Below are 21,545 nucleotides of genomic sequence, written 5' to 3'. Positions count from 1 at the left end.
AAACGTCTTATGTCGAACTTGGCTTTGATTCGGGACACTCGGTGCCTGCATGACGAGGATGAGATGGGGAAAATCTCCCCGTCTAACGGGTGGGGGCAAAGGAAATGCTGGGACCTTGCTGAGTGGCCATGTGGGCGTATGCCAGATGAAGGGGTCAACTAGTAAAACTACAGATACTCCGTTCTCCGTACTTTGTACTAGTCATATCCGTGCCAACCTCGTCAAGCTTACGGGTACCGATATACCGAGTGTCGTCAGCGGGCGACGATCGAGTGGCCACAGCGCCTCTCGAGCCCTGTGCAGGGCCGATCTGGGCTGATATAAGCACTACATCGGGATCGGCGGCGATGATGCTGCCTTTCGTCCGTGGCCTCCGTAGTCCGCACTGTACATGGATTACAGAGTACTTCTTTGCCACTTCGCTTAGAGATTGACAACTCAATGGGGAAATTAAAAAGCAAATGAGAAATACTGTATCGCTAGATTATATCAAACTCCGTGGCCAGGGCTGAATGCAACTCCCATCTATTTGCGTCACGATACAGCGTCAGCGTCGAGTCAGCGCTGCGGCGACTCAGCCCCAGAGCGACGTGTCAGTAGCCTGCTTCCGCAGGGCTATACGCATGGAAGAAGGGGTGGAAGAGGTGGATGGGCAATATGGAACGATGAAGTGGAATTGAAAATACAACAAGAAAGAGAGAAAGGAAGAGCGTAGTTGCAAGGAGAGTTCGCTACCATCTCAACCCCATGTTCCCCATGCCTGAATCCTGAATCCTGAATCCTGAATCTTGAATCTTGAATCTTGAATCTTGAATCTTGAATCTTGAATCTTGAATCTTGAATCTTGAATCTTGAATCTTGAATCTTGAATCTTGAATCTTGCATCTTGGTCCTTAGGCCATGCCCGGTCGTGGGAAGATAGGGACTGTTTCCATCTGCTCTAGCCCACCCATTGTACCATTTTGCCCAGTCTGCCACCCTTGGCCAGTCTGTTGGTTGATGAACTGACTCTGCCGGAAGGGATTGGTGCTTCCAGTCGGGTTGGGTTGCAGAGGCGCTGCGGCTGGAGGCTGCAATCCCCCATTCTGAGGGGGCACGGGCGAGCTCCGGGCGAATGGGTTGGTTCCTGTGCGCTGGGGCTGGAGTGCCTGGGGCTGTGCTTGCGCTTGGGGGATCTGGGGAACTTGAGGAACCTGGGGCACGGGCTCGGCCGCTCCCTGATTAAAGTTCGGCTGCGCCATAGAAAGGCGTTTCGCGAAGGGGTTTGTGTTCTGCCGTTGAAGAGGGGCGGCAGGGGCAGGTTGCGCACCACCCGTGGGGTTATTCAACAGCATTGATTGCCGGAACGGATTGGTGCCAGTATGCTGTGGCTGCAACGCCTGGGGCTGTTGCGGCTGTTGAGGCTGCTGGGAGAATGAAGGAACCGCATTTTGCGGAATAGGACCTAGCTGTGACTGGAACCCATAGGACTGTGGCTGCGCGGTATATCCACCAAACCCAGCCCCAGTGGGCATCGATTGGAGCGGCTGCGGCTGCGGCTGCGACTGTATTTGCTGCTGGCCGAAGGGATTGCCAGTGTTTTGCTGAGGGAAGGCTTGGCCATATTGATTCTGCTGACCGTATCCGGTGGCTTGGGGCTGCTGAGGGAAACCAGCCTGTTGGGGATAGAAAGCCTGTTGTGGCTGTTGCTGCTGGAAGCCCGTTTGTTGATACGGCATTCCCCCGGGTTGAGCCATTGATTGTTGATTCTGTTCGATGGAGTCAAAGAAATCGATCAAATCCGTAGGAGCTTGCTTCTGCGTTTCAGGCTGCTTGGGCGGGTTTGACACGGGCTGGGATTTGTCGTTGGAGGAAGCCTCCGCGAAGCCAGACCCGGCGCCAGAAGTCGGCGCGCGCCCCGCCTTCTTGATGCCTTTCCCAGCCAAGTATTCTCGCCGGCGAAGGTCAAAGTCCGGATCATTCAAGTCATCTTCGAGCAGGCGCGCCAAGTCGGTGGAAGCATGCTTGAGCTTCGGAATCTCCAGCCGGGTGGCGGACTGGAAGTGCCGTGCAACTCCCAAGAACTGTACGACTTCCTCCGTCTGTGTTGTGAATGTCTTGTAGATTGACAAGGCACGTTCACTATCCGGCCTTGACATTTCAAAGTAATGCTCTATTTGTAGCGATTGTTAGAAATTGATGCAGCGTTTGGGGCTGGGGATGGGCAATTTACCCAATACATTGATGGTTCCCTCATTCATAACAGAGTAAAGCGTCAAAAGGTCGAGTGTCAGGAGGCGGAATGCAGTCAAACTGATCTCGTTCTCGGGTTCATCTGTCAAAAGCTGCGTAGTTCGTTGGTAGCTGCGTCGAAACCCGATTGCGGGGGTTGACTTACATCACATCGCAGCAACGCACGAATTTGCTTCTGCACAACCTCCGTTTCTCGCAAAAGACCTCTATCCACACTCAATCGCTTCAAACGTCCGGGTCCGCTCCGCACGTAGTCGGTCTGGGTGGCGTTGAACGCTTTAGCGCGCGTCATGAGATACTCGGCATATCGCCGGATGTTATGTCCCTGTGATTGCGCTACTCATACTATTAGTACACAAATATCGATGCCACGTGGGTTGTAGTGTTTACCTTCGGAAAAGTTACTGGGAGCAATCTTCTTGGGGTTGTCCGAAAGATACGACAGCGCTGCATCCTGCTGGCCCTCTCGAATCATAAGATGAACGATGATGAGCGCCTTAAACACAATTGTCCATGCTGAGTCTCGGAGCCTATGCTGGAGCGTCCGAAAGATCTCTGCGACACCTGCTTCGCCGGTATGAGTCGCCACCAAGATTGTTTCGACGTATTTAGATTTAGGGGCCGCAAGCTGTACGCAAAGACGTGTTATTGCTTGAATATCTCAGAAAGCCATTGAGACCAAAAACTCACCTTGAGCTTAGTAGCCCCCTTTACCGACTTCTCGAAGTTGGTCATTGCCGTTGGGACCGCAGATTAGGAGGGCCCGCTCCAGTCCAAGTCGATTGAGTTGGGGCACACAAGTGTCTAGGTAGACAGACGTCGAAGATAAGACTGAAGAGCCCGCTTCAGATGTCGCTATGATTTTGACCTGCGGGGGGAGTCTCAATCATCACTGGTAACGCGTACGGGGTGGGTTCATTGGGCCATGGCGGGAGCCTGGGAGGGAGGGACGTCGGCGCTTTACGGTAAAAGAGGATAGGGGCAATCGGATTGACCGGATTGTCAATTGGCAGTCAGGGCAAGCCCGCAACCACGAGTGTAAGAATGCAGGTTTAAGGATAGTGTCGAGAGGTTGTGATCCCAAGGGACAACTCAGGCCGGTGGGCGGAGCTTAGGCATCGGGGTCGCAGCCCCCCAATCGGGTATAGCGCCGTTCCCCAGCACGAGGATCGGCTGGTGCATGGCATTGAAACATTGCCAGTGGATAGACCATGAATAATATGTAAGAATTGATCCGGATGGACTGTGATTTATTGCAATTTACCGCGCTTATCCTATGAAAGTACATATTTGTTTCCATCTCCCAGTCACCTCTGTTGAAACATCCATATTTTGTTGAGACGGCTCGACCGCATCACCACGATATATATCGAGCCATGCCTAGCAGAGTTCGCCATGGCAATTAAGGTTGAAACCCGCAATCGGACTGTAAACCTACACAGTAGCATCCATTAACCTATGAGGAATACCCAAATTGCTGAAAAGAACCGTAACACTCTGAGCCAGGTAGGAAATCAGTCCCAAGTGACTTGGGTCGTACAAATGTAAGAAAGGATGGAAGGAATATGATTTAGTTTATCAGGTTAGACTGCTGCAGGTGGGTATGATTGTCGTAGTAGTGTCACCAAAAGACAGCTAACTAAGGGAGGCCCATGTGTCAAAGTCATTGCTTGAATAGGTACCCTATGGCTGGCCAAGCAACTTTACCCCCATGTATCGGCCTACACATATCCACCGACCTGGAAACCAGACATTGTTGCACTTCTAGTCCCACTCGATCGCTCAGCCCTCTACATGGCCCCAGCCACATACACCCAACTCCTCGAAATGGGCTGTGACAGACACAGGCATGGGAATCAGGGAGTGAGCCCCTCCGCCCTATTCACTACTGTGTTCTACAGGCAGGTGTAATCCAAGATCGAACAAGACGAAACATCCATACACCGCAGAGATATCCAGAAACGGAAATATCGATTCCCCCTATCGTATCAATGACAACAGATTAAAAGCGCAGAAAACCCGGAGTGCGTCATCCCAGTAATTTCGGAGAGAGCTCTCATTCAGGGCAGATGTACGGTTTCCATGGCAGGAGGATCGATGAAATATTTTTGCTTTTTGTGTGGATACACATTCTTCAGCAAGGTATCTGGGACATGGAAACTCGTAAACTATCCCGACCCCCGTCCAAGAATTTCCTTTATATCCAGTTCAAACCGCTTCCTTCGCCGTATCGTCCATTCCGAGCACCCAGATCAATTCAACGCTTAGAACTTGCTGAAAGACTTGACGGCCTTGCCAGTGCGGGGCAGGACACGCAGGACGTTGAAGCGGACCTGTGAAGGAAGTTCAAGTTAGCCAGGGAATCAATTGGAAAACCGAGACGAAGTAATGAGAGAAAAGGAAGGCATGCGGCTAGATAGTGTGACAATAGTCGAGAATGACCAGCCAGTCATCATAGCGCAATGGTTGGATATGGATGTTTCGGCGTAGGAATTCGAGATTTCAAACGTACAGTCTTGGAGAGAGGACGGCACTGGCCGACGGTGACCCAGTCACCCTCCTCAACACGGAAAGCGGGGGAGACGTGAGCAGCCAGGTTCTTGTGGCGCTTCTCGTAACGGTTGTACTTGGGGACGTAGTGGAGGTATTCACGGCGGATGACGATGGTGCGGTGCATCTTGGTGGACACAACACGGCCGGTCAGGATACGGCCACGGATGGAGACGAGACCGGTGAAGGGGCACTTCTTGTCTGTACAGTTCAGTCTGTTAGTTGGTTGATCATTTCAAAGGGATATGGCGATTCGGGCAAGATTTTTCGTATCGCTGATAGTTTTCTCGAGGGCGGAGGATGCGGCATTCACTGGGCGACTGAAAAGAGAAGAGAAAAGATCTGCTTCCACGAGTCTCTCGCGGATGCCTGACACCATTCACATCGCATTTCACGGGCCGATAACGCTGCCCTGGCTGGCCACTTGCTGTCCCCAATCTCCACCCTCATCGAAAACTACCACAAATGCCGTAGATCTCGCCTTGTCGCCCAATTTTTCGCATCGCAGGTCGTGCATACCGATGTAGTTGCCCTCAATGGCGGTCTTGGGGGTACGGAAACCGAGACCGACATCCTTGTACCAGCGGCGGGTCTGACCAGCCTTCTTGGACTTGGCCTGAGACTTCGAGTTCTGGAAGATGTGAGGCTGCTTCTGGAAAGCGCGCTCGGACTGGACGGTCAACTCGGTCGCCATGGTTGCGGTGTGTGTCGACGAGGAAGCGTTGTCGAGCTGGGTGAAAAGTTGGCGTGTCGGGTATCGGGATAAGGACGTCGAGGATGAGAAAGATTCGCTAAAGGCGTGGATTCTTGTGTGTGTGCCCGCTAGTCTACTTTGGGCCTAGTGCAGGTGCGGGTTAGGGCTTGCCGTTTGTTTACGTTTTGGGCCATCACGTGATATATTCAACGCGCCGCGGGTCGGGGGACGTGTAGCGGTGCATGAGATATGATCGAAGAGAATGCGACCAGCTTTCGTTGTTGACCCACGCCCACCCTGTGAATTTTATCATGTTCAGCTGATCGCGGTATCTTGTGGATGCTGCTAAAATGTCTACTCGACCGGACTCTGCGGCCACGCGACCGCGCTCGCGCCGTTCCCTTGCCCATGTCCCGCGATCTAAGATGACGTCTGGTCTGGATAAGGAGAATGCGACGGCGGACATTGGAGCAATGGTACCCTCTGGGCCCAATACAAGGCCTGCTGTTAAGGATAAGAAGTCCCGAAGCAAGAGCTTAGGACCTGGAGGGCTCGATGCGCTGCAACATTCTAATGGCAATCGTCGCAAGGTAACTGTCGCCCCAAGTTCCCCCGCGCGCATAGAAGATAGAACAAGCTGATTTGAATTCCTCTACAGTCCACCGCCTCGTTTCCTCTCAAATCAATTCTCAAACCTACAGTCCCCGTATCACCAGTGCGGAACATTCCATCGTTCGAACAGACACGCCGGCGCACGCCTGCTCGCGACGCATCAACTCAGCAGGCCGATGCCGCCGGCAATGATCAAGGAAAGGAGGGGCTTCTGATCGACTTTGGCACGCCATCGCAGCCCGCTAATACGGGAGACGGCAATATTGATAACCCCTTTGACACGTTCAATGCGACCTCTGCCATTCGCGACGAGATGGCTGCAACGAGAGAACGCGACGAGAAGGAGCGCCGGGAGCGCGAACGCCAGACCATCCTGGAGAAGAGAGAAGCCCGGCGAAAATCCATGGGTATGTACATTACGGAGAGAAATAAGCACAGCTCGTTGCTAACTTCTAATGCCTAACAGCAAATCGTCGTGTCTCATTCGCGCCGGAAGCCACACTGCACACCTGGAACGTTGTCGAGATACCCGAAGATGCAACCTCGTCATCTGCATCGAATTCCACTCGGCGCGCGTCATCACTTACGAACCACCAGGACCAACAATCCGCACCCAGCCCCGCAAAGGATGAGCCTTCGTTGCCGGATGACGCCGAGTCAGATTTTGGATTCTCTCCCGTTCGCGAGCAAGACCTCCAGCAAATGCGGAATCGCTCGGTATCAAATGGGACAGACGACAGCCATGCAGACCTTTCTTCGAGTCCTTTCAGCGGAAGCTCGGTTGCAAGTGAAGATACTGGTGCTCACAGCGTGGTTGAAGAGGAAGAGGATGGCGGGTCTTCGGCATCCGAGGATGGGTTCGATGCTGAGAGCACTGCCATGAGCATGGACGATCTGACGGCCCGTTCTTCTGCCACCATGCAGTCAGATGTTTCCTCCAGCTCCAGCTCCAGTGCTAGACTCAACGACGCACTCCGCCAGGCCGCAAAGGAAGCTGGAACCCAAGCAATTGACGATACCGGTGAAATTTCGATGGAAATAGCGGACCAAGAAATCACTGGCGCATTCAAGCCGTGGATCCAAAAGGGCCAGAGACAAAGTTTCGACTGGGATGACCTTAGTGCTCGCCATGATCAAGAAAATGTTGATCCCTCCAAGGCTGCCTCCACGCAGGACTTCCCCGCGTCGGATGACATGGATGAAGATGAGGATCTGAGTATGGATGTGACGAATGTTGTTGGCGGAATCTTGGGAAGAGCAACTGGACGTCGCCAGAGCGCTGTCAGTCGCAAGTCCCTAGGCCAAGAAACCAACTACGGCGATCAGAGCATGGAAATGACTGGCATGGTTGGTGGTATTGCATCCATGGAATCTCCTGCTAAACCCTTTGACGAAAACAATGAAGACGAAGAAATGACTATGGAGTTCACATCAGTCGTTGGTGGTGTTCTGAACAAGGGCCAATCACTCCAACAAGCTGACGACACCAACACGGAAGCACCAGGCTCCTATACCCCCAAGTCGGATCGTATGTCCATGGATGGAGATGATGCCTCTGACGAGGGCATGGAAATGGAAATCACTGGTGCCGTTGGTGGTATTCTGCCATCGGGATTGGAGACTCCAGATAAAGCTCAGGCCAAAAGGATCATGGAACTTGAGACTGAGTCCGGTCAGCTGGGAAGCTCACCGTTCCACGAGGATGCCCATCAACCTCCTTCCAAATCTCCTGCAAAATCACCTCTTGTGTTACAGGTCGCTACAGTTGCCTCGGAGAATGGCAGCCCCAGCCTGGCGAGTGTTCAACCAAGACGCTCATCACGACGTAGCTCCATACTGGGAGCATCACGAACCCCCGAATTGGCCTCTCTCCAGCAGTCAGCATTGGCAAAACCAACTACACCCTCGAAACAGCTAACACCTCAACCCCGACCTACAACGCCAAGCAAAACTCCCCCTTCTGCCAATGTGACTTTCCGCAGTGCATCTCCGAAGAAACTGTTCAAGCCCGAGATCAAACAGTCAACTGAGAAACAGAAATCGTCTCGTCCGAGCATCTTTGAACAGGATATTTCAACTGGCCTGTCGACTCCTCGGATTATTCTTCAACCGCGTGAAGGACGTCGCTCTTCCGGTCTGGGAATCGACAAGGAAGGACTTGGATCGCCTCGTGTTGCGGCTCTTCTGGATAAGCGATTATCACTGAGTGAAAACACACCACAATTCGTTCCTCAAGAGCGGCCCCGTGTTGGTGGCGTACGCTTCGAAGACCCATTGAAGATGCAAGCAGATGAGGAGAGAGAGCGCGAGGAGGAAGAGCTCAGGGAAGATGGTCATATTCCTTTAGTCAACCCTGTGACTCTAGATCCCACATCGAGTTTGAAAAATTTGATCTCACGCATGAGTCCGAAGAAGGGCAAGGTCGGCAATCGCAAGAGCCTACATGTTGGTGCTGCTCGTGGTATCCTAGGCAAGCGCCCCGCTGAACTTGACTTGGAGGAAGAGGAGGCAGAAAACTCACCCAAGCGACTGCGTGGCCACACTGTGAGTCCAGTCAAGGGCGTGCGACTACCGGGTCCAAGCCATGACAGCCGACCCATTCGATCTCCAGTTCGCAGAGCTCGCAGCTCTTCTCCCCTGAAGGGTAGCACAACCCCTACGCAAGAGCCAACGGGTCTTTCCAATAATGGAACAACGCCCTTGAAGAAGGGTATTGATGCCTTGCATATTGCTTCTGATTCTCAGCAGCCGCAGGAGGAAGAGGCGGAGGCTGCTGTTGAGGATCAAGCCGAGGATGTTGAGCCTATCCAACTTCAAGATTTCCTTAACATGACCAACATTCACTTCATGGAGCTTACGACAACGAAGAGACGACACACTACCGCGCCTGGGAGTGCTACCAGGAGGTTGAGCAGGGCTTCTTCGGAGAACGTGGTCAAACAAGGCGTGATCACGTTTGACGACTGCGTAGCTGCTGGCTTCTGCACGGTGCCTATGCTAGAGCTATACCAACACGCAAGTTATTCCGATACGTACCGTGCGTCGTAATGAATTGTGTTGCTAACTCATATTCCAGTCTTGCCGTGAACTGAAGTCATACATCTCTGAAGGTCGACAAGTGATTCGATCCATCGAAGCCGAAACATACGCAGACAATCCCCCTCTCTTCCGTGAATATGTGACCGCCCCACCAGACATTCGGGTGATCATGGACAATCAGTTCCGAAATGTGAAGACCCATGCACGCCTGCTCAGCAAGGCCACGTGGTACGAGTGGCGCATGAAGCTTCTTGAGGGTCTGAAGGAAGGGCTCCACCGGCATGTGGAGGATATGAAGGCGGATGACGAACTGCTATCTAAACGCGAGGAGATCCTGGGGAGCACCGTGCCTCCATTGGCAGAGAAGCACGCCTCTCTTCAGCAAGAGGCAGCCAACCTGCAGCAACTGGTTGAGGAGATGGAGAGCTGTGATCAGGAGGAGCTGCGAGGTGCACGTGAAAAGCTTTCCAGCGTTGAGGTTGAGGTCGAAGCCAAGAAACGAGAACTCGAGCAGTTGCAAGCGGAGGTGCAGGAGAAGGCTAACATCATTGAAGCCGGAAGGGAGCTACGAGATGAGTACCTTGTACAAATTCAGGAGGCGGAGCGGGTCAAGGAAGAGTGTCGTGGGTGGAGCGCTCGAGACATTCGCGAGCTTAAGGCTTCCGTACAGAACATCGAGGACCAGACTGGTTGGTCAATTATTTCTGCGTCAACTCCAGCCGAGTCGTCCACTGGCCCGATATTGACAATGTCGTACCGGGGCCAGCTGCAAGTCAAATTCCACCCCGCTGCATTCGCAACAAAGAACTCGCCCGCTGAGAAGACCAACCTTTCTCTGGAATTGTCTTCGATCAAGGGCAAGGCGATTTCTCTCATCGCATCTCTCGTCTTGCAATCGTTGCAACGCCACCTTGCCACGATCGAGCAATCCCAGACTACCTCAAAGCAGCTCCTGCGCTTCATCTCAAGTGCATGGGACCGCACCATCGGCCTTGAGAACGAGGCTCGTATGCTCGAGTTCTGCGGTCTTACCCGTCTAACTCTCTCAGATCCCAGTGATGCTTCGCTCTCACTGCGTGCTCGCTGTACTCTTCTCGGCAATGCAGCTGTATCGTCCACACCTGGTCGTAAAGGTGCCGCGGCGAAGAACACTGGTGCAAAGCGTATCGACGTTGACTTTACCGTCCGGACGCGCATCGATACCGAGGTCCAGGAGATGAAGCAGATCGGGTCTCTGGACTTTGACATTGATGTCATCGCCACCAAAGTCTACGGCTTCGGTGCTGGTAACAAGTCGGGTCTCTCTGGCAAGGAGATGCAGAGTATTTTGGGCAAGGGGATGGTCCGGGACGATGGAAAGACTCTTGGAAATGGTGTCTGGTGCAAGGCTGTGCAGATGCTCACTGGGTCTGTATTTTAATGGAGGGTCTATGATATACTTATGTTATTTTTTCGAGGGGCTGGGTGGGATTGGGACGGTTCTAGGGATATGGGTCTCGAGCAACGGAGTTTGTGGTGGTTAGGTTTTGGGGCGTCTGTATTGTTTTCATTTTGGGCTTGAGCGATTTACTATTTGAATGATTATGCCTTTATTCACCGTCTCACACATTTTCATCTCGGACCTGTAAAAGCGAGTGGGGAAATCTCTCTCTCGAATGACATTCCATCTACAAGCAGAGATATACATAGGCACCAAGTAGAATCGAACAAAATCCAACGCTAAAATCAATTCATCGCCTAGAAAAGCCCCAAAAACCCATTCGGCCAAATCATCTCCGCCGTATCCTGACCCAACCCCTGATCCTGCACTGGCCGAGGCGGCATGTAATTATTATACCCCATTCCCGTCCCCGTATATCCCGTCCCCGTCACACTAGGATCAGCCTCCGTCTCCGCAGGAACGTTCAAAAACGATTCCGCAGATAGAATGGGAAGTTGAATGTTCTCTGCCTGTGCGGAGGCGGCGATGGTCTCGTTCGGGAAGAGTCCGGACCAGATGTTGTCGCCGAATTGCCAGTCCGCGGTTAGCGGGACTTGCCATGATGCGGGAAACAGGGTTGTGCCTGGTGTGGTGCTGCTGGTTGAGAAGGGGGATTGGGTGCTGTCTAGCGGGGAGGTTTCATTTGTTTGTGCCACGTTTTCTTGGCCGAGTTGCCAGGTGGGTAGGGTATTGGTGGGGAAGTCGGTGGTCGAGGTGCCGTTGAGGTTGTGTAGGCCCAGGCCGGCCGGGTAGTTTGCCGAGGGGATGGTTGATGGGAAGGGGGTAGTGACGCTTGGGCTGAGCGGTACGACATAACCGTCTGAATTGATGGGTGGGAAGCCCTCGATAGCTTCGGGAATGCTCAACGCGGATGTGTGGGGGTGCGTTGTGGTTGAGATGTTGGATGCTGGTGGCGCTGTGGAAACGGAGTGGTGTTGGGACCTTGTGGAATCGGTAGTCGTAGATGTGCGGAGTGTTGAGGGTTGATGGCGAGCCTTTGCGTGCGATCTTGAAGAACGATGGTTATGCCGCTTTGCACTGGGCTGCTGGCTCTCTTGGTCACCGTCATCTGTACTCCGGGCTCGTTTCTCTTCTCTCTCAATTGCCAGTTTGGCAATGCGTTCGAGATTGGCACTCATGCGGGTCATGAAGCCGGCATAATGGGCAGGCCCGTCGCCTGGATGCGTTAGAGTTGCGAAAAAGGTTGCCGCCATGTTGAGGGATTGAAGGTCTTCTTGAATTTGGGCGTGGCGAGTGTCGCGGATAATGTGCGAGAAGATGGTTGCTGCGGCTAGGAAGACGTAGTACAGCAAAGACCTACAAGATTTGCTAGTTAATACTGGGAGACAGAATGTAGGAGCAACATGAGTGTTATACATACCATACCCATGCAATATCTCCCCATGGCATATTGTTGACCATCCTGAGCGTATCCCGCGCAGCAGTCACGCAGATGACACTGGATTTGGCCGCCTGTGCCTTGCTGAGTGCCTTTAACTCTTTCGGCTCCGCCCGTTCGTTTATAAGATAGTTGAGTAGGAGAGGTATTCGATGAACCATAATCAGAGCGTTATAGTAGACAAAATGCAGGCCAATGGCCGCAAATCCCATCAGAAAATTGGGCTCAGCGACCTTCTGCCGGGGGTTTTCCTCGAAGGGATAGTCCTTTCTCCACGCCCTGAGTTCTGCATCTAGCTCTTTGACTGACTGGTAAATCTCGTGAGGTGACTTGAGCAGTGCCTTGGCGCAATATAGTTGACAGAAGATGCGACTCTTGATGACCGACATGCGGCATAGTTGGCGGAAGAAGGGAATATTGGTTGAAGCAGTGGAGTCGCGGTCATCCTCAAGTTCCTCAGGCAAGGGTACATCAAAGTCATCGGGATGTTGAGAGGGAGCGTTTCCAGCACGCAAGCATGTACTAAAGGGTAATCGTTAGACCTAGATGTAAACAGGGTTTCTTGACAGAGAATTTTTTACCTCTGATCAATAGTAAATGCTACCCAGAACGCTCGTCGCCTCTGTTCTCGCTCAATAGGGCTCAAATCTGGCCTTGGAAGATCTCGGTGAAGCCCCATTCGCTGGCATGACCGCATAGCTGCTGTAATGAACGGCAATGCTGATTGAGTACCGGAATTACCACGCAGGAAGAAAGCCTACCAAAAGGTCAGAACGTCATCACAATCAAAGTCAATGGAAAGGAGATTTACCATGCTCAGCAAAGCCTGCACACTCAAGAGATCCGTGCGGCGCAAAGCCAACTCCGTAAAAACCGAAATGGCATTCTTGAAGTACAGACGGGCCCTTTCTCGATCCTTTTCTGGCTTTAAGCTGTTCGAGAATCGAAACTCGTATGCCAGACATATGACCATATTGATACTTGCCCATCGCGCGGCATCCTCACAGGTCTGCTGTGTATATTGCCATTCGACCATTTTCATGAACGTTTCTTCATGGTAGATTGGGAAGAGCCGGTTCGTCGTGTTGAAAAAGTCTTTGATGAGGGAGAAGACCTCTGACCTGGGTGGCAGAGGCTTGTATACCTGGGAGGCAAATAAATCGTGAAATACATCGGGGCGCCACTGTGTCCACGGGTTATCATGGATGGAGTCAGTTGTTAAGATTTTCAAGAAGCTGACATCGCCGGTCTTGCTCTTGATCCATTCAATCCCGCTCCGTGATAGGAGTGATAATGAGCACGAGCGTCCTGTGAATCGACCATTAGTGACTGCTAGTATCGAAAATCAAAAACCTGTTGCGTGACGAACCAAAATATCGAGAATCGTCTCGTTCATGAGACTTGAAGATGGGGGTGACCTCAATATCCCCTACGCTGGGAAAGTAGTCCACCTCCCCAGACGATGCACCAGACGCAAAGGAAACATGCGATGTTTCACCTGACGACTGGGGGCGTTGATCGGATAACTTTCTCTTCTCATCCGAGACTTCATAGTCATCATCTGATAATTCATCTGAGCTGATATCACCTTCATGCAAGATGCCGGCTGCCTTGAGCAAGGATTCGACCCTAGACAGACGATCTTTCAAGGACGCCACATATTCATCTCTGTACGACCTTGTTAGCCTCGAGCCCTACTCTTTAACCCCGGGAAAATTGGCCTGGCCAAGGTGAAGAGAAAAATGGATATCCACTATCCCGATACATACCTCTGGTCCTCCTCATTCAGCTCCGATACCGCAGGAAATACACAATTCGTTCTACGCCGCACACACTGTACACACATCGAGGCAGACCCCTCGATTTCACACCTAGTCTTCTTCCGATAACACATCTCACAAGCCTAGCAACCAAGTCAGCACGCAACCCAACGAATATCGCCCATCTGGGCCCATCGATCCGAGCCTCAAGCCCCCATCCAACGAAAGCGGGACTCGGCGGGACAAGAGAGAGCAAACAAGCACATCACATACCCTCTGGCTTCTTCTCCGCCCAAGCGACGGCGTAGAGGTGGCCATTGCATGGGTGGAGTCGTAGTCGTCAAGATTCATGTCATCGCGGGGGGTTATGCCAACCGTTTGTTGCATTGCGTTGTACATTTGGCCCCCCCGGGAGTCAACCGCGAATGTTCATGCCAAGACTTTTTTTCTCGGCGGGCTTGCGGGAACGGGGGAACTATTAGCGCGGACTAAACGCGCAATATGGCTTTGGGATTCTGTGGCTAAGAGGATATTGGTAGAGCCGTGATCTGTGATTTCTCGAACGAGGTCGGAGTTGGGAATTCAGTGGCGGAGTCGCTGGGTCCGTCGGGCAATCGGCACTCCGGCACGCTCCCGGGCCCTGAGATGGTTGGACTGGCGTAGTGTTTGCACTCGAACGGGGTTTAGGATACCTACGTGGAACTTTAGTTCACTACGATTGATAGCGGCGTTTAGAAGTATCATTCGTGTACCTTGAAAGTACTCCAGTTGACTACCAACGCTCTCGCCTGGATTTCGGAGAATAAACCCGCTCAGAACAAGCCTTTGTGGCAACAGCCTCTAGGACGGTCTTGGAAGAGGCTGGCTCGATATTTAACCTTTATCACTTTGATTCTTTGTATGGCGTCCATGAGGTTGAAAGCTCGATCAAACTTCAGAATCATTTCATCGGTCATACTTTGGGGATCAATCTAGAAGTCTTGCCCAAACTATGTAGGAAGACAACTCAAAAGATATTCAGAAAGATCATTCGAGAGAGAAGGCGCATCTGGCTTGACTCTTTCCTCTGATATCTTGATCCGTGCTGTTGGACCGCTACAGTACGATATCTACCATGTTCCATCCATGCACCTTGTATGAACGCAGTCTTCCCGGTGCGACAGCCAGTTGAAGTACTACCACTAGCAATAGCTCCGTACTGTAGACCCGAATGGTTAGCTACGCTTGCTAGCTGCACAGAACGGATGAACCCCTAGCATATCAAGGATGACAAGGAGCGAATTAGCTTAACTATAGACCAATAATACCTAAGATAATCATCCATTCCCCAGACTAGTTTATCGGGCACCTCAAGTCCACTTTCAGTCTCCAGCTGACAAATTATCCCCGCACTGATCCCACCATCTACACTGGAGATAGGCCCGATGGAGATGATGCTGATGACACTACAGACGTACATGACGCCAGCACCAGCCTGATAAGACATCTTGCATGCTCTGCCAGATCCTCCTTTTCACTTACATAGACCACCGCTTCCTTCATAGAAACTACGTCTACACCCTCTGACCATAGACAATCCACAACCATGCGTGCCATAACCGTGGGCATCATCTCCATTGGAGACATGGGCCTAGGCATAGCCAAACTCCTCCAAGCCCACGACTACCGAGTCGTCACCCTCAGCGAAGGACGAAGGTAACCCCCCCCCCTTCCTCCAACTCCCTCCTCATCCATCACCCCATTCTACGCCTACAAAGATACAACACACCCCATCCTACAAAAAGGCAAGCCCTCTCACAAAATCCCCACATCTAGCAACCACACCCTCTCCCGCATCCACGCGGCCAACATCGAACCCCTCCCCTCCGACCAAGCCCTCGTCGCCCAAGCAGACTACATCTTATCCATAGTCCCACCACGTAACGCACTAGCCACCGCCCAGCGCATTGCGGCCGCCTGCACACACTCCGAAACAGCCCGCCAACGGGCCGCGATCGACGATGTCAACGGCCACCCGCATCGTAGCCCGCTCTACTTTCTCGAACTCAATGCGACGCCGCCCCGATTGGCAGGGGAGTTGGCAGATCTGTTCGTGGAGGACGAGTCCGCCACGTCAACACCGTTTGTGCGGTGCCACTTTCTTGACGGCGGAATTATCGGGGGCCCGCCAGTGCTAACGCCAGCACCAGTACCAGCACCGGCATCTACGTCTGCGTCTGCGTCTGCGTCTGCATCTGTAACGGCAGACGCAGACAGACCCCGCGGAACATGGAAGAGGCCCAGCGTGGTTTTATCGGGACCAGTAGTGGACAACCTCCCGCCGAGCTTTGCGCCGCTGGCCTCCGCGCTGAACGCAAAGATCGTTTCACCACGGATAGGCGCCGCGTCAACGCTCAAGCTCACTTTTGCCGCGCTGACCAAGGGCCTCACGGCCCTATCCATCCTCTCCTTCTCGACAGCGCAGCGCGAAGCGCTTCTCCCAGAACTACTGGCCCATCTGGACGAGTACTCGCCCGCGACGGCGGCGCTGGCGCGCGGCGGTGTGATCGCGATGAGCCCCAAGGCGTACCGGTGGGAGGAGGAGATGCGGGGGATTGGCGAGGCGTTGGAGACGCAGGGTGGGTGGGAGGGAGTTGGGATGGATGTTTATGGCGGGTTTGCGGAGGTTTATCGTGTTGTTGCGGAGGATACGGTGTTGGGGATGGAGCGGGTTGGGGCACGCGAGCGGGGGACGAGTGTGGAGGATGCGGCGGTGCTTCTTGCGGATCGAGGGCGAGAGAGTCGTGAGGGGCCGAGATCGTGAGCGTTGCTGATTATAGAGTACTCATCTAGATCTGTGGTGAGATCTGGTTTGCCTGGTGTCTGGATCAGGCTGTTGAGCGTTTGTGCTTTGGTAGTGGTAGTGGTAGTAGTAGTGTGTGTGGGTGGATACTGGACCGATGTGATGGACCGGACAAAAGTACAGTCTTGGGTAAGAGCGGGCTCCATTCTGCGGCCGAAGCTAAGCATATCCAAGCCGGGACGAGCACGACATCGGGCAGTGTTTTTCTGTTTTCTTTTTTTTTTTCGGTCGTCGGCGAGTGTTTCAAAACACATGGAAATTGCCAAGCTTTGGACATTTACGAGAGCGCAACGGGGCGGTTCAGACCGCGTCATCGGGCTGGACGAAGTGGAGAGCGAGGGAGGAAGGATGATCCAGAGAGGTGTCCTTGGTGTCCCTGGCCAAGCCGGGTTGAGAAATTCTGTCCGAGCGGAGATCAGTGGACTGGCGTATGATTGTTGCTTTTGCCAGAAGACATAATTATCATTACTCATAGCCCTGAAAGTTTGATGGAGCGATGGCTCCCAGAGGAATCCGGGGAAGTAGTTTAGCCGCATTGCAGTCCAAACGGGCCAGGCTTGGAGGATGACGATGGGATGTCTCTCTCCTCCATTCGTATTCTCCGACATCTCGATAATCATCCGATGCGAATTACCTTCTCTTCTTCTTTTCTTGTCCTTTCCTCCTGTTCCGCTCCTTCGTTCCCCTTCCTCAAAGCGGTGAGTACTCCGTCTTTTGGAACCGGCGCCAACGGACCAATCAGGCCGTGCGATCACGACATTTCTCCATCGGATCAGATCATCAAGCGATCTGCTGGCTTGTCCTTTTCCAGTTACGCATTTTCCACGAGACGACGATGCTGCTCAGCTCGCCGTATCAATTCAGTACCGCTTTATACCTTTTCTTACCACGTTGATCCGGATCATCCTCTCTTTGGCTGTCTTCTCCATACATCTTCCATACCGTCGAGTACAGTGGGTGTGCAAAAGTTTGAAACTATTTCCCACTCACCGCCTATCGCTCACTACCTATTACCTACCCCCAATACACCCTACTTCCAACGTGCGACCCGTTATATTTTAGGTAATTATCGGTACGACGCCTCACAGGGTATAGGTAATCTTGAGGCAGAAGGCGTAGTATACAAAATATCAGGCTGCTGTGGTTGAAATTTGGCTGCATTGTGAGTTTTTATCTGGCAGAAAAGTCTTGGCAGTAAGAGAAATAGTTTCAAACTTTTGCACTGCCACTGTATCATCATTCCTCCTCCTTCTGTCTCCTTTCTCTTCTCCCGACTGGTCCATCTTCCTTCCTCTTCCCCCCGCGCCAACTCCTCCCCTTACCAACTTCGTCCGTTCTTGATTTAATTTATGTTTTTGCCTCCGGCTGGGCTGGGCTGCTGGTCGCTGCTTATGTCCTTTGTTCTCCCCCCCCCCCTTGTTGGACCTTTTCCCATCTCGTGCCCCTGGACTCTGATTCGTGTTGTACGTGGCGCGTTATGCGACTGGCAGTGGGGGTCGTCAAGTTGAATCGAGGCCGCTAAACAACAGGCCAACCCGCTCCATCTCTCACCACCACCACCACCACCACACATCATCTTCAAGCAATATCATCCTGGTCCTGCTCCATTTCAATCTCCCAAGAACCCTCAGTCTCTGCTTGTCCTATTATTTCGCTGTGCTCATTTTCTTTTTCCATTGGTTCCCCCTCCCTTCCGAAGATCGTCCGAATTCCATCTCATCTGGTCTGGGGTCCAGTGGAAGCATTATTATTATTATTCACTTTCACATCCCTCCTTCCCGGTCAAAGCTCTAGAATCACCACTCACATACTCTGTGGACAAGGCCATCCACGGCTATTACCACTGGCTATTACCACTGGCTATTACCACTGGCTATTACCACTGGCTATTGCGCACATCATCTTATTTCCCCCCTCCCCTCCGCCGCCCTAAACGCTAGACAGGCTTGCAGACACCTCTGGTTGTGGTTCTGGCTCTTTTTTTTTTTTGGGACTATTTCTACTTCCCCTCAAAAACCTTGCCCTTTCCCCTTTCTTCTTCTTCCATCATGCCCGAGGAATTCCCACCTCCTCCCCCGGGTCCTATCTTCGACAAGATCGAAAACTTCAACTTTCTCCAGTCGCGCACTGATCAAGCAGCCAAGGCTGCGCGCCAGTATTCCTTTGACGCGGACACCGGGCTGGTCCCGTTTGCCAACGTGAACATGGATTACGATCAGACAGAAGGCATGGGTGGCCTCTCCGTCAGCTCCTACGATAGTATAGAAGATGAGCGCGGTTCCCTGGATCTCCGGGGATATCCATATCATGGTATGTGCACAAGTATCCTTTTTTTTTCTTTTTGGCTTTCTTTTATCAATTTTCCGATTTCCCTCTTTTTCCAACATCATACCCCAAGCTTGGACTTGGTGCGAAAGGTTGCATCCGTTGCGCCATCGCTGGGCCTTGTGGTTCGTGTGCCGGCGTCTGGGCGTGTACCCTTGACGGCGCTCGATGAACCCTGCTGCTGGCAGCCGCCAGCAGCCGCATATGGGGGGTTGCGCGCGCGCGTGAGGAAGAGATGAGGCCGATTCAAGCAGAATGAAGTGATTGAAGCAGTGTGCCTCCTCACCTATGCCCTTGTTTTATGATTGCTTTGTTATTTTTGAATTCCATTGTGATTTGCTCGTATGCGTTGCTGCGTTCTACTGCGCTGGAACCACCTCCCTCCCTGTCCCGGAGCCAGGACCGATTATCATCTACCCTCTTTTTATCTTGGGATCACATTTGGACGAGTCCGATTCCTCGATTTTTGAGTTTTTAGAGCTCGTGCTCCAGCAGGATGATCGGTCCTGGTGCGGAATGAAATGGGATCACCGTTTCCAAGCCCGTCGATAGTGAGCACGCCATCCCGCAAGCAAATGGCAACCTGCAGGCCAACCAGCCAACTTGGCACCCAAACTGCAGTCTCTCCCGCCATGGCTGCCTGGGGCTTCTTCATTTGCTCATAACGCCTGCGGTTGTGCTCATCTACCCTGTCCCCATTTGCTTGTTGGCCCTTATTGTCTCCTCTCCATCCCACCTCCCCCATGGACCCTTCTTTTCTTATTCCTGGGGTTACGACCTACTCGAGGAATGATCGTGTGCATTTCGTCGCCTCGACCCCCAGGGAGGGAGGCGCTCTGTCACTTTGTCTGCTGAACCAGCCTCATTCTGCTTGGCTTCCCATCTCTCTCTCCTCCCTGCCTTATCGTCCCATCTTGCAACCTTATCATCCTTCCCTCCCTGAGCCTATATCAACCTACTATTCGGTGATATAGCTTGGGACTCCTTGCTTCCTTTTTCCCTGCTGCTATCCTATACATACGAACCCATCTATCCTAACCATCATGCCTCGCAAACTTGACCGCTTACTCCATCCCCCAGGCCCAACCGGCGATAAATCAATCAACTACTCGATTCCCGACCACATAATGCCGTACTCGGCACACTCTATCTATCCCCCGGTTCCCTTTGCGCCCGATGACCTGGGCCATGCTCCGGGGGCCATGACCCCCTCGGACGTCTCTTCGTCCATCTCCCCGCCCAACGGCCAAATGGGCAACATCAAGTACTCAACCTCCATCCCAGGAGACCGCATCGCGGCCGCCCTGAACCAAGAGGAAGGCGTGCGAGTTGCGGCCGAAGAAGATCGCCGCCGCCGCAACACCGCCGCCTCCGCCCGCTTCCGCATGAAGAAGAAGCAGCGAGAGCAGGTCCTCGAGCGCACCGTGCGCGAGACCACCGAGAAGAATGCCTCCCTCGAGGCTCGCGTCGCCCAGTTGGAGATGGAGAATCGCTGGCTGAAGAACTTGCTTACTGAGAAGCATGAGGCTACGACCTCGCGGATGCCCCCGCCCCCACAGGATAGTACGCCTCTCGAGTCAAAAGCGAGCAGCACACGCTCCGGGCAAAAACATATTCAGCCTAAAAAGAAGGGCGTCGGCACTGATGAATAGGTGCTAAATGGAAAGTTGGCTCTTCTTTTTTGTGTTTGGCTTTGCGTGCGTTGGGTTGTTGCTGTTGCGCTTGCGTTTGGCCTGGGCTGTGTATCATTTCCCATCTTGCGGTTATCGACTCCGATTCCTCGAGGGACCTGTTTGTGTTTTGGTTTGCTATTGGCTGTTTGTTGAGTGTGATTCTGCCTTGTACTCCGCTTCCGTCCCACTTTCATCTATATAAACCACACGGGATGAATGATGGTGTCTGGATGGGCATTCTGGTAGACACTCACCCCCCATGACGATGTCACGACCTTTCTCCTTCTCGTTTCTCCACGGCTCGAGACTCATGTCTGACTGTGGCTTCTGCGATTCTCAGAGATGGTCTTTGCCTCTGTGGGTCTCTTTCTACTTGGTTTATCTTTGTTTTATTCTTGCTATCATCGTTGCACTCTACTCTCTTTACCTCATATATTGCTCTGACCACCCGATTTCCCCCTCGGGTCCTTGAGTCCCCTTTATTACCGGCTTTTATGCCAATCATTGCTCTGGAGATGGGTATATGCATGATATGTGGTTCTACTCCCTGGTGAGAGAATGGATGTTGTTGGGCCGTGGTGTTGTTGTTGCTGAGGAACCACTTCTGGCATGGTTCTTGTTCATCGTTTTGCTGTTGTTACTTGGGGAGTTGGTTTCCATTTTATCTTATCGTTTTGAGGCTCGAGTACGCTGTTGCCATACTAAACTACGTGCGTACCGAGTGTTTTGTTCTGACTGACTGGCTTCTGCTTTTGTGCTCCCGTAATTGGCTTTGTAGAACTGGCTTTATGAGAACTGTACTAACGCAGGGGAACTACTGACTTCAAGGGCGCTGTTGCTATGAAAATAGCAAAACATGTAGAACTGACAGATATTGAGCGAAAGAGGCCTTTAGGTACCCTTAGGTGCCTAACGAAGAGGAATGACTTTGAACTTAAT

At 52.5% G+C, this 21,545-nt stretch overlaps 6 protein-coding genes across 6 annotated transcripts; 3 read left to right on the top strand and 3 right to left on the bottom strand.

Moving 5' to 3' along the window:
• Nucleotides 1-893: 893 nt before the first annotated feature.
• Nucleotides 894-2,967, bottom strand: N7458_010198 (ENTH domain protein; the record flags this gene model as incomplete). The annotated part of the gene is made up of 5 exons (XM_056913580.1): nt 894-2,152; nt 2,213-2,324; nt 2,378-2,568; nt 2,623-2,860; nt 2,923-2,967. 5 exons carry the CDS (start codon nt 2,965-2,967, stop codon nt 894-896), a joined length of 1,845 nt encoding a protein of 614 aa, XP_056762429.1.
• A 1,529-nt stretch (nt 2,968-4,496) lies between these two features.
• On the bottom strand, nt 4,497-5,476 carry N7458_010197 (40S ribosomal protein uS17; the record flags this gene model as incomplete). The annotated part of the gene is made up of 3 exons (XM_056913579.1): nt 4,497-4,565; nt 4,745-4,983; nt 5,302-5,476. 3 exons carry the CDS (start codon nt 5,474-5,476, stop codon nt 4,497-4,499), a joined length of 483 nt encoding a protein of 160 aa, XP_056762428.1.
• A 350-nt stretch (nt 5,477-5,826) lies between these two features.
• N7458_010196 (kinetochore-microtubule binding complex subunit SPC105) lies at nt 5,827-10,547 on the top strand (the record flags this gene model as incomplete). The annotated part of the gene is made up of 4 exons (XM_056913578.1): nt 5,827-6,066; nt 6,135-6,495; nt 6,555-9,103; nt 9,165-10,547. The coding sequence occupies 4 exons, from the start codon at nt 5,827-5,829 to the stop codon at nt 10,545-10,547; spliced, it is 4,533 nt and encodes a 1,510-aa protein (XP_056762427.1).
• A 317-nt stretch (nt 10,548-10,864) lies between these two features.
• N7458_010195 (transcription factor domain-containing protein) lies at nt 10,865-14,153 on the bottom strand (the record flags this gene model as incomplete). The annotated part of the gene is made up of 7 exons (XM_056913577.1): nt 10,865-11,924; nt 11,989-12,528; nt 12,588-12,763; nt 12,818-13,314; nt 13,376-13,674; nt 13,776-13,909; nt 14,040-14,153. 7 exons carry the CDS (start codon nt 14,151-14,153, stop codon nt 10,865-10,867), a joined length of 2,820 nt encoding a protein of 939 aa, XP_056762426.1.
• A 1,198-nt stretch (nt 14,154-15,351) lies between these two features.
• Nucleotides 15,352-16,569, top strand: N7458_010194 (DUF1932 domain-containing protein; the record flags this gene model as incomplete). The annotated part of the gene is made up of 2 exons (XM_056913576.1): nt 15,352-15,461; nt 15,582-16,569. 2 exons carry the CDS (start codon nt 15,352-15,354, stop codon nt 16,567-16,569), a joined length of 1,098 nt encoding a protein of 365 aa, XP_056762425.1.
• Nucleotides 16,570-18,656: 2,087 nt separating this feature from the next.
• N7458_010193 (bZIP transcription factor) lies at nt 18,657-20,585 on the top strand (the record flags this gene model as incomplete). Its single annotated transcript, XM_056913575.1, has 2 exons — nt 18,657-18,918; nt 20,014-20,585. The coding sequence occupies 2 exons, from the start codon at nt 18,657-18,659 to the stop codon at nt 20,583-20,585; spliced, it is 834 nt and encodes a 277-aa protein (XP_056762424.1).
• Between the last annotated feature and the right edge of the window lie 960 nt (nt 20,586-21,545).

This window comes from Penicillium daleae, assembly GCF_028827525.1.
Source record: "Penicillium daleae strain IBT 16125 chromosome Unknown utg000008l_segment0_segment0, whole genome shotgun sequence".
NCBI lineage: Eukaryota > Fungi > Ascomycota > Eurotiomycetes > Eurotiales > Aspergillaceae > Penicillium > Penicillium daleae.
This window is presented reverse-complemented; position numbering and strand designations above follow the sequence as displayed.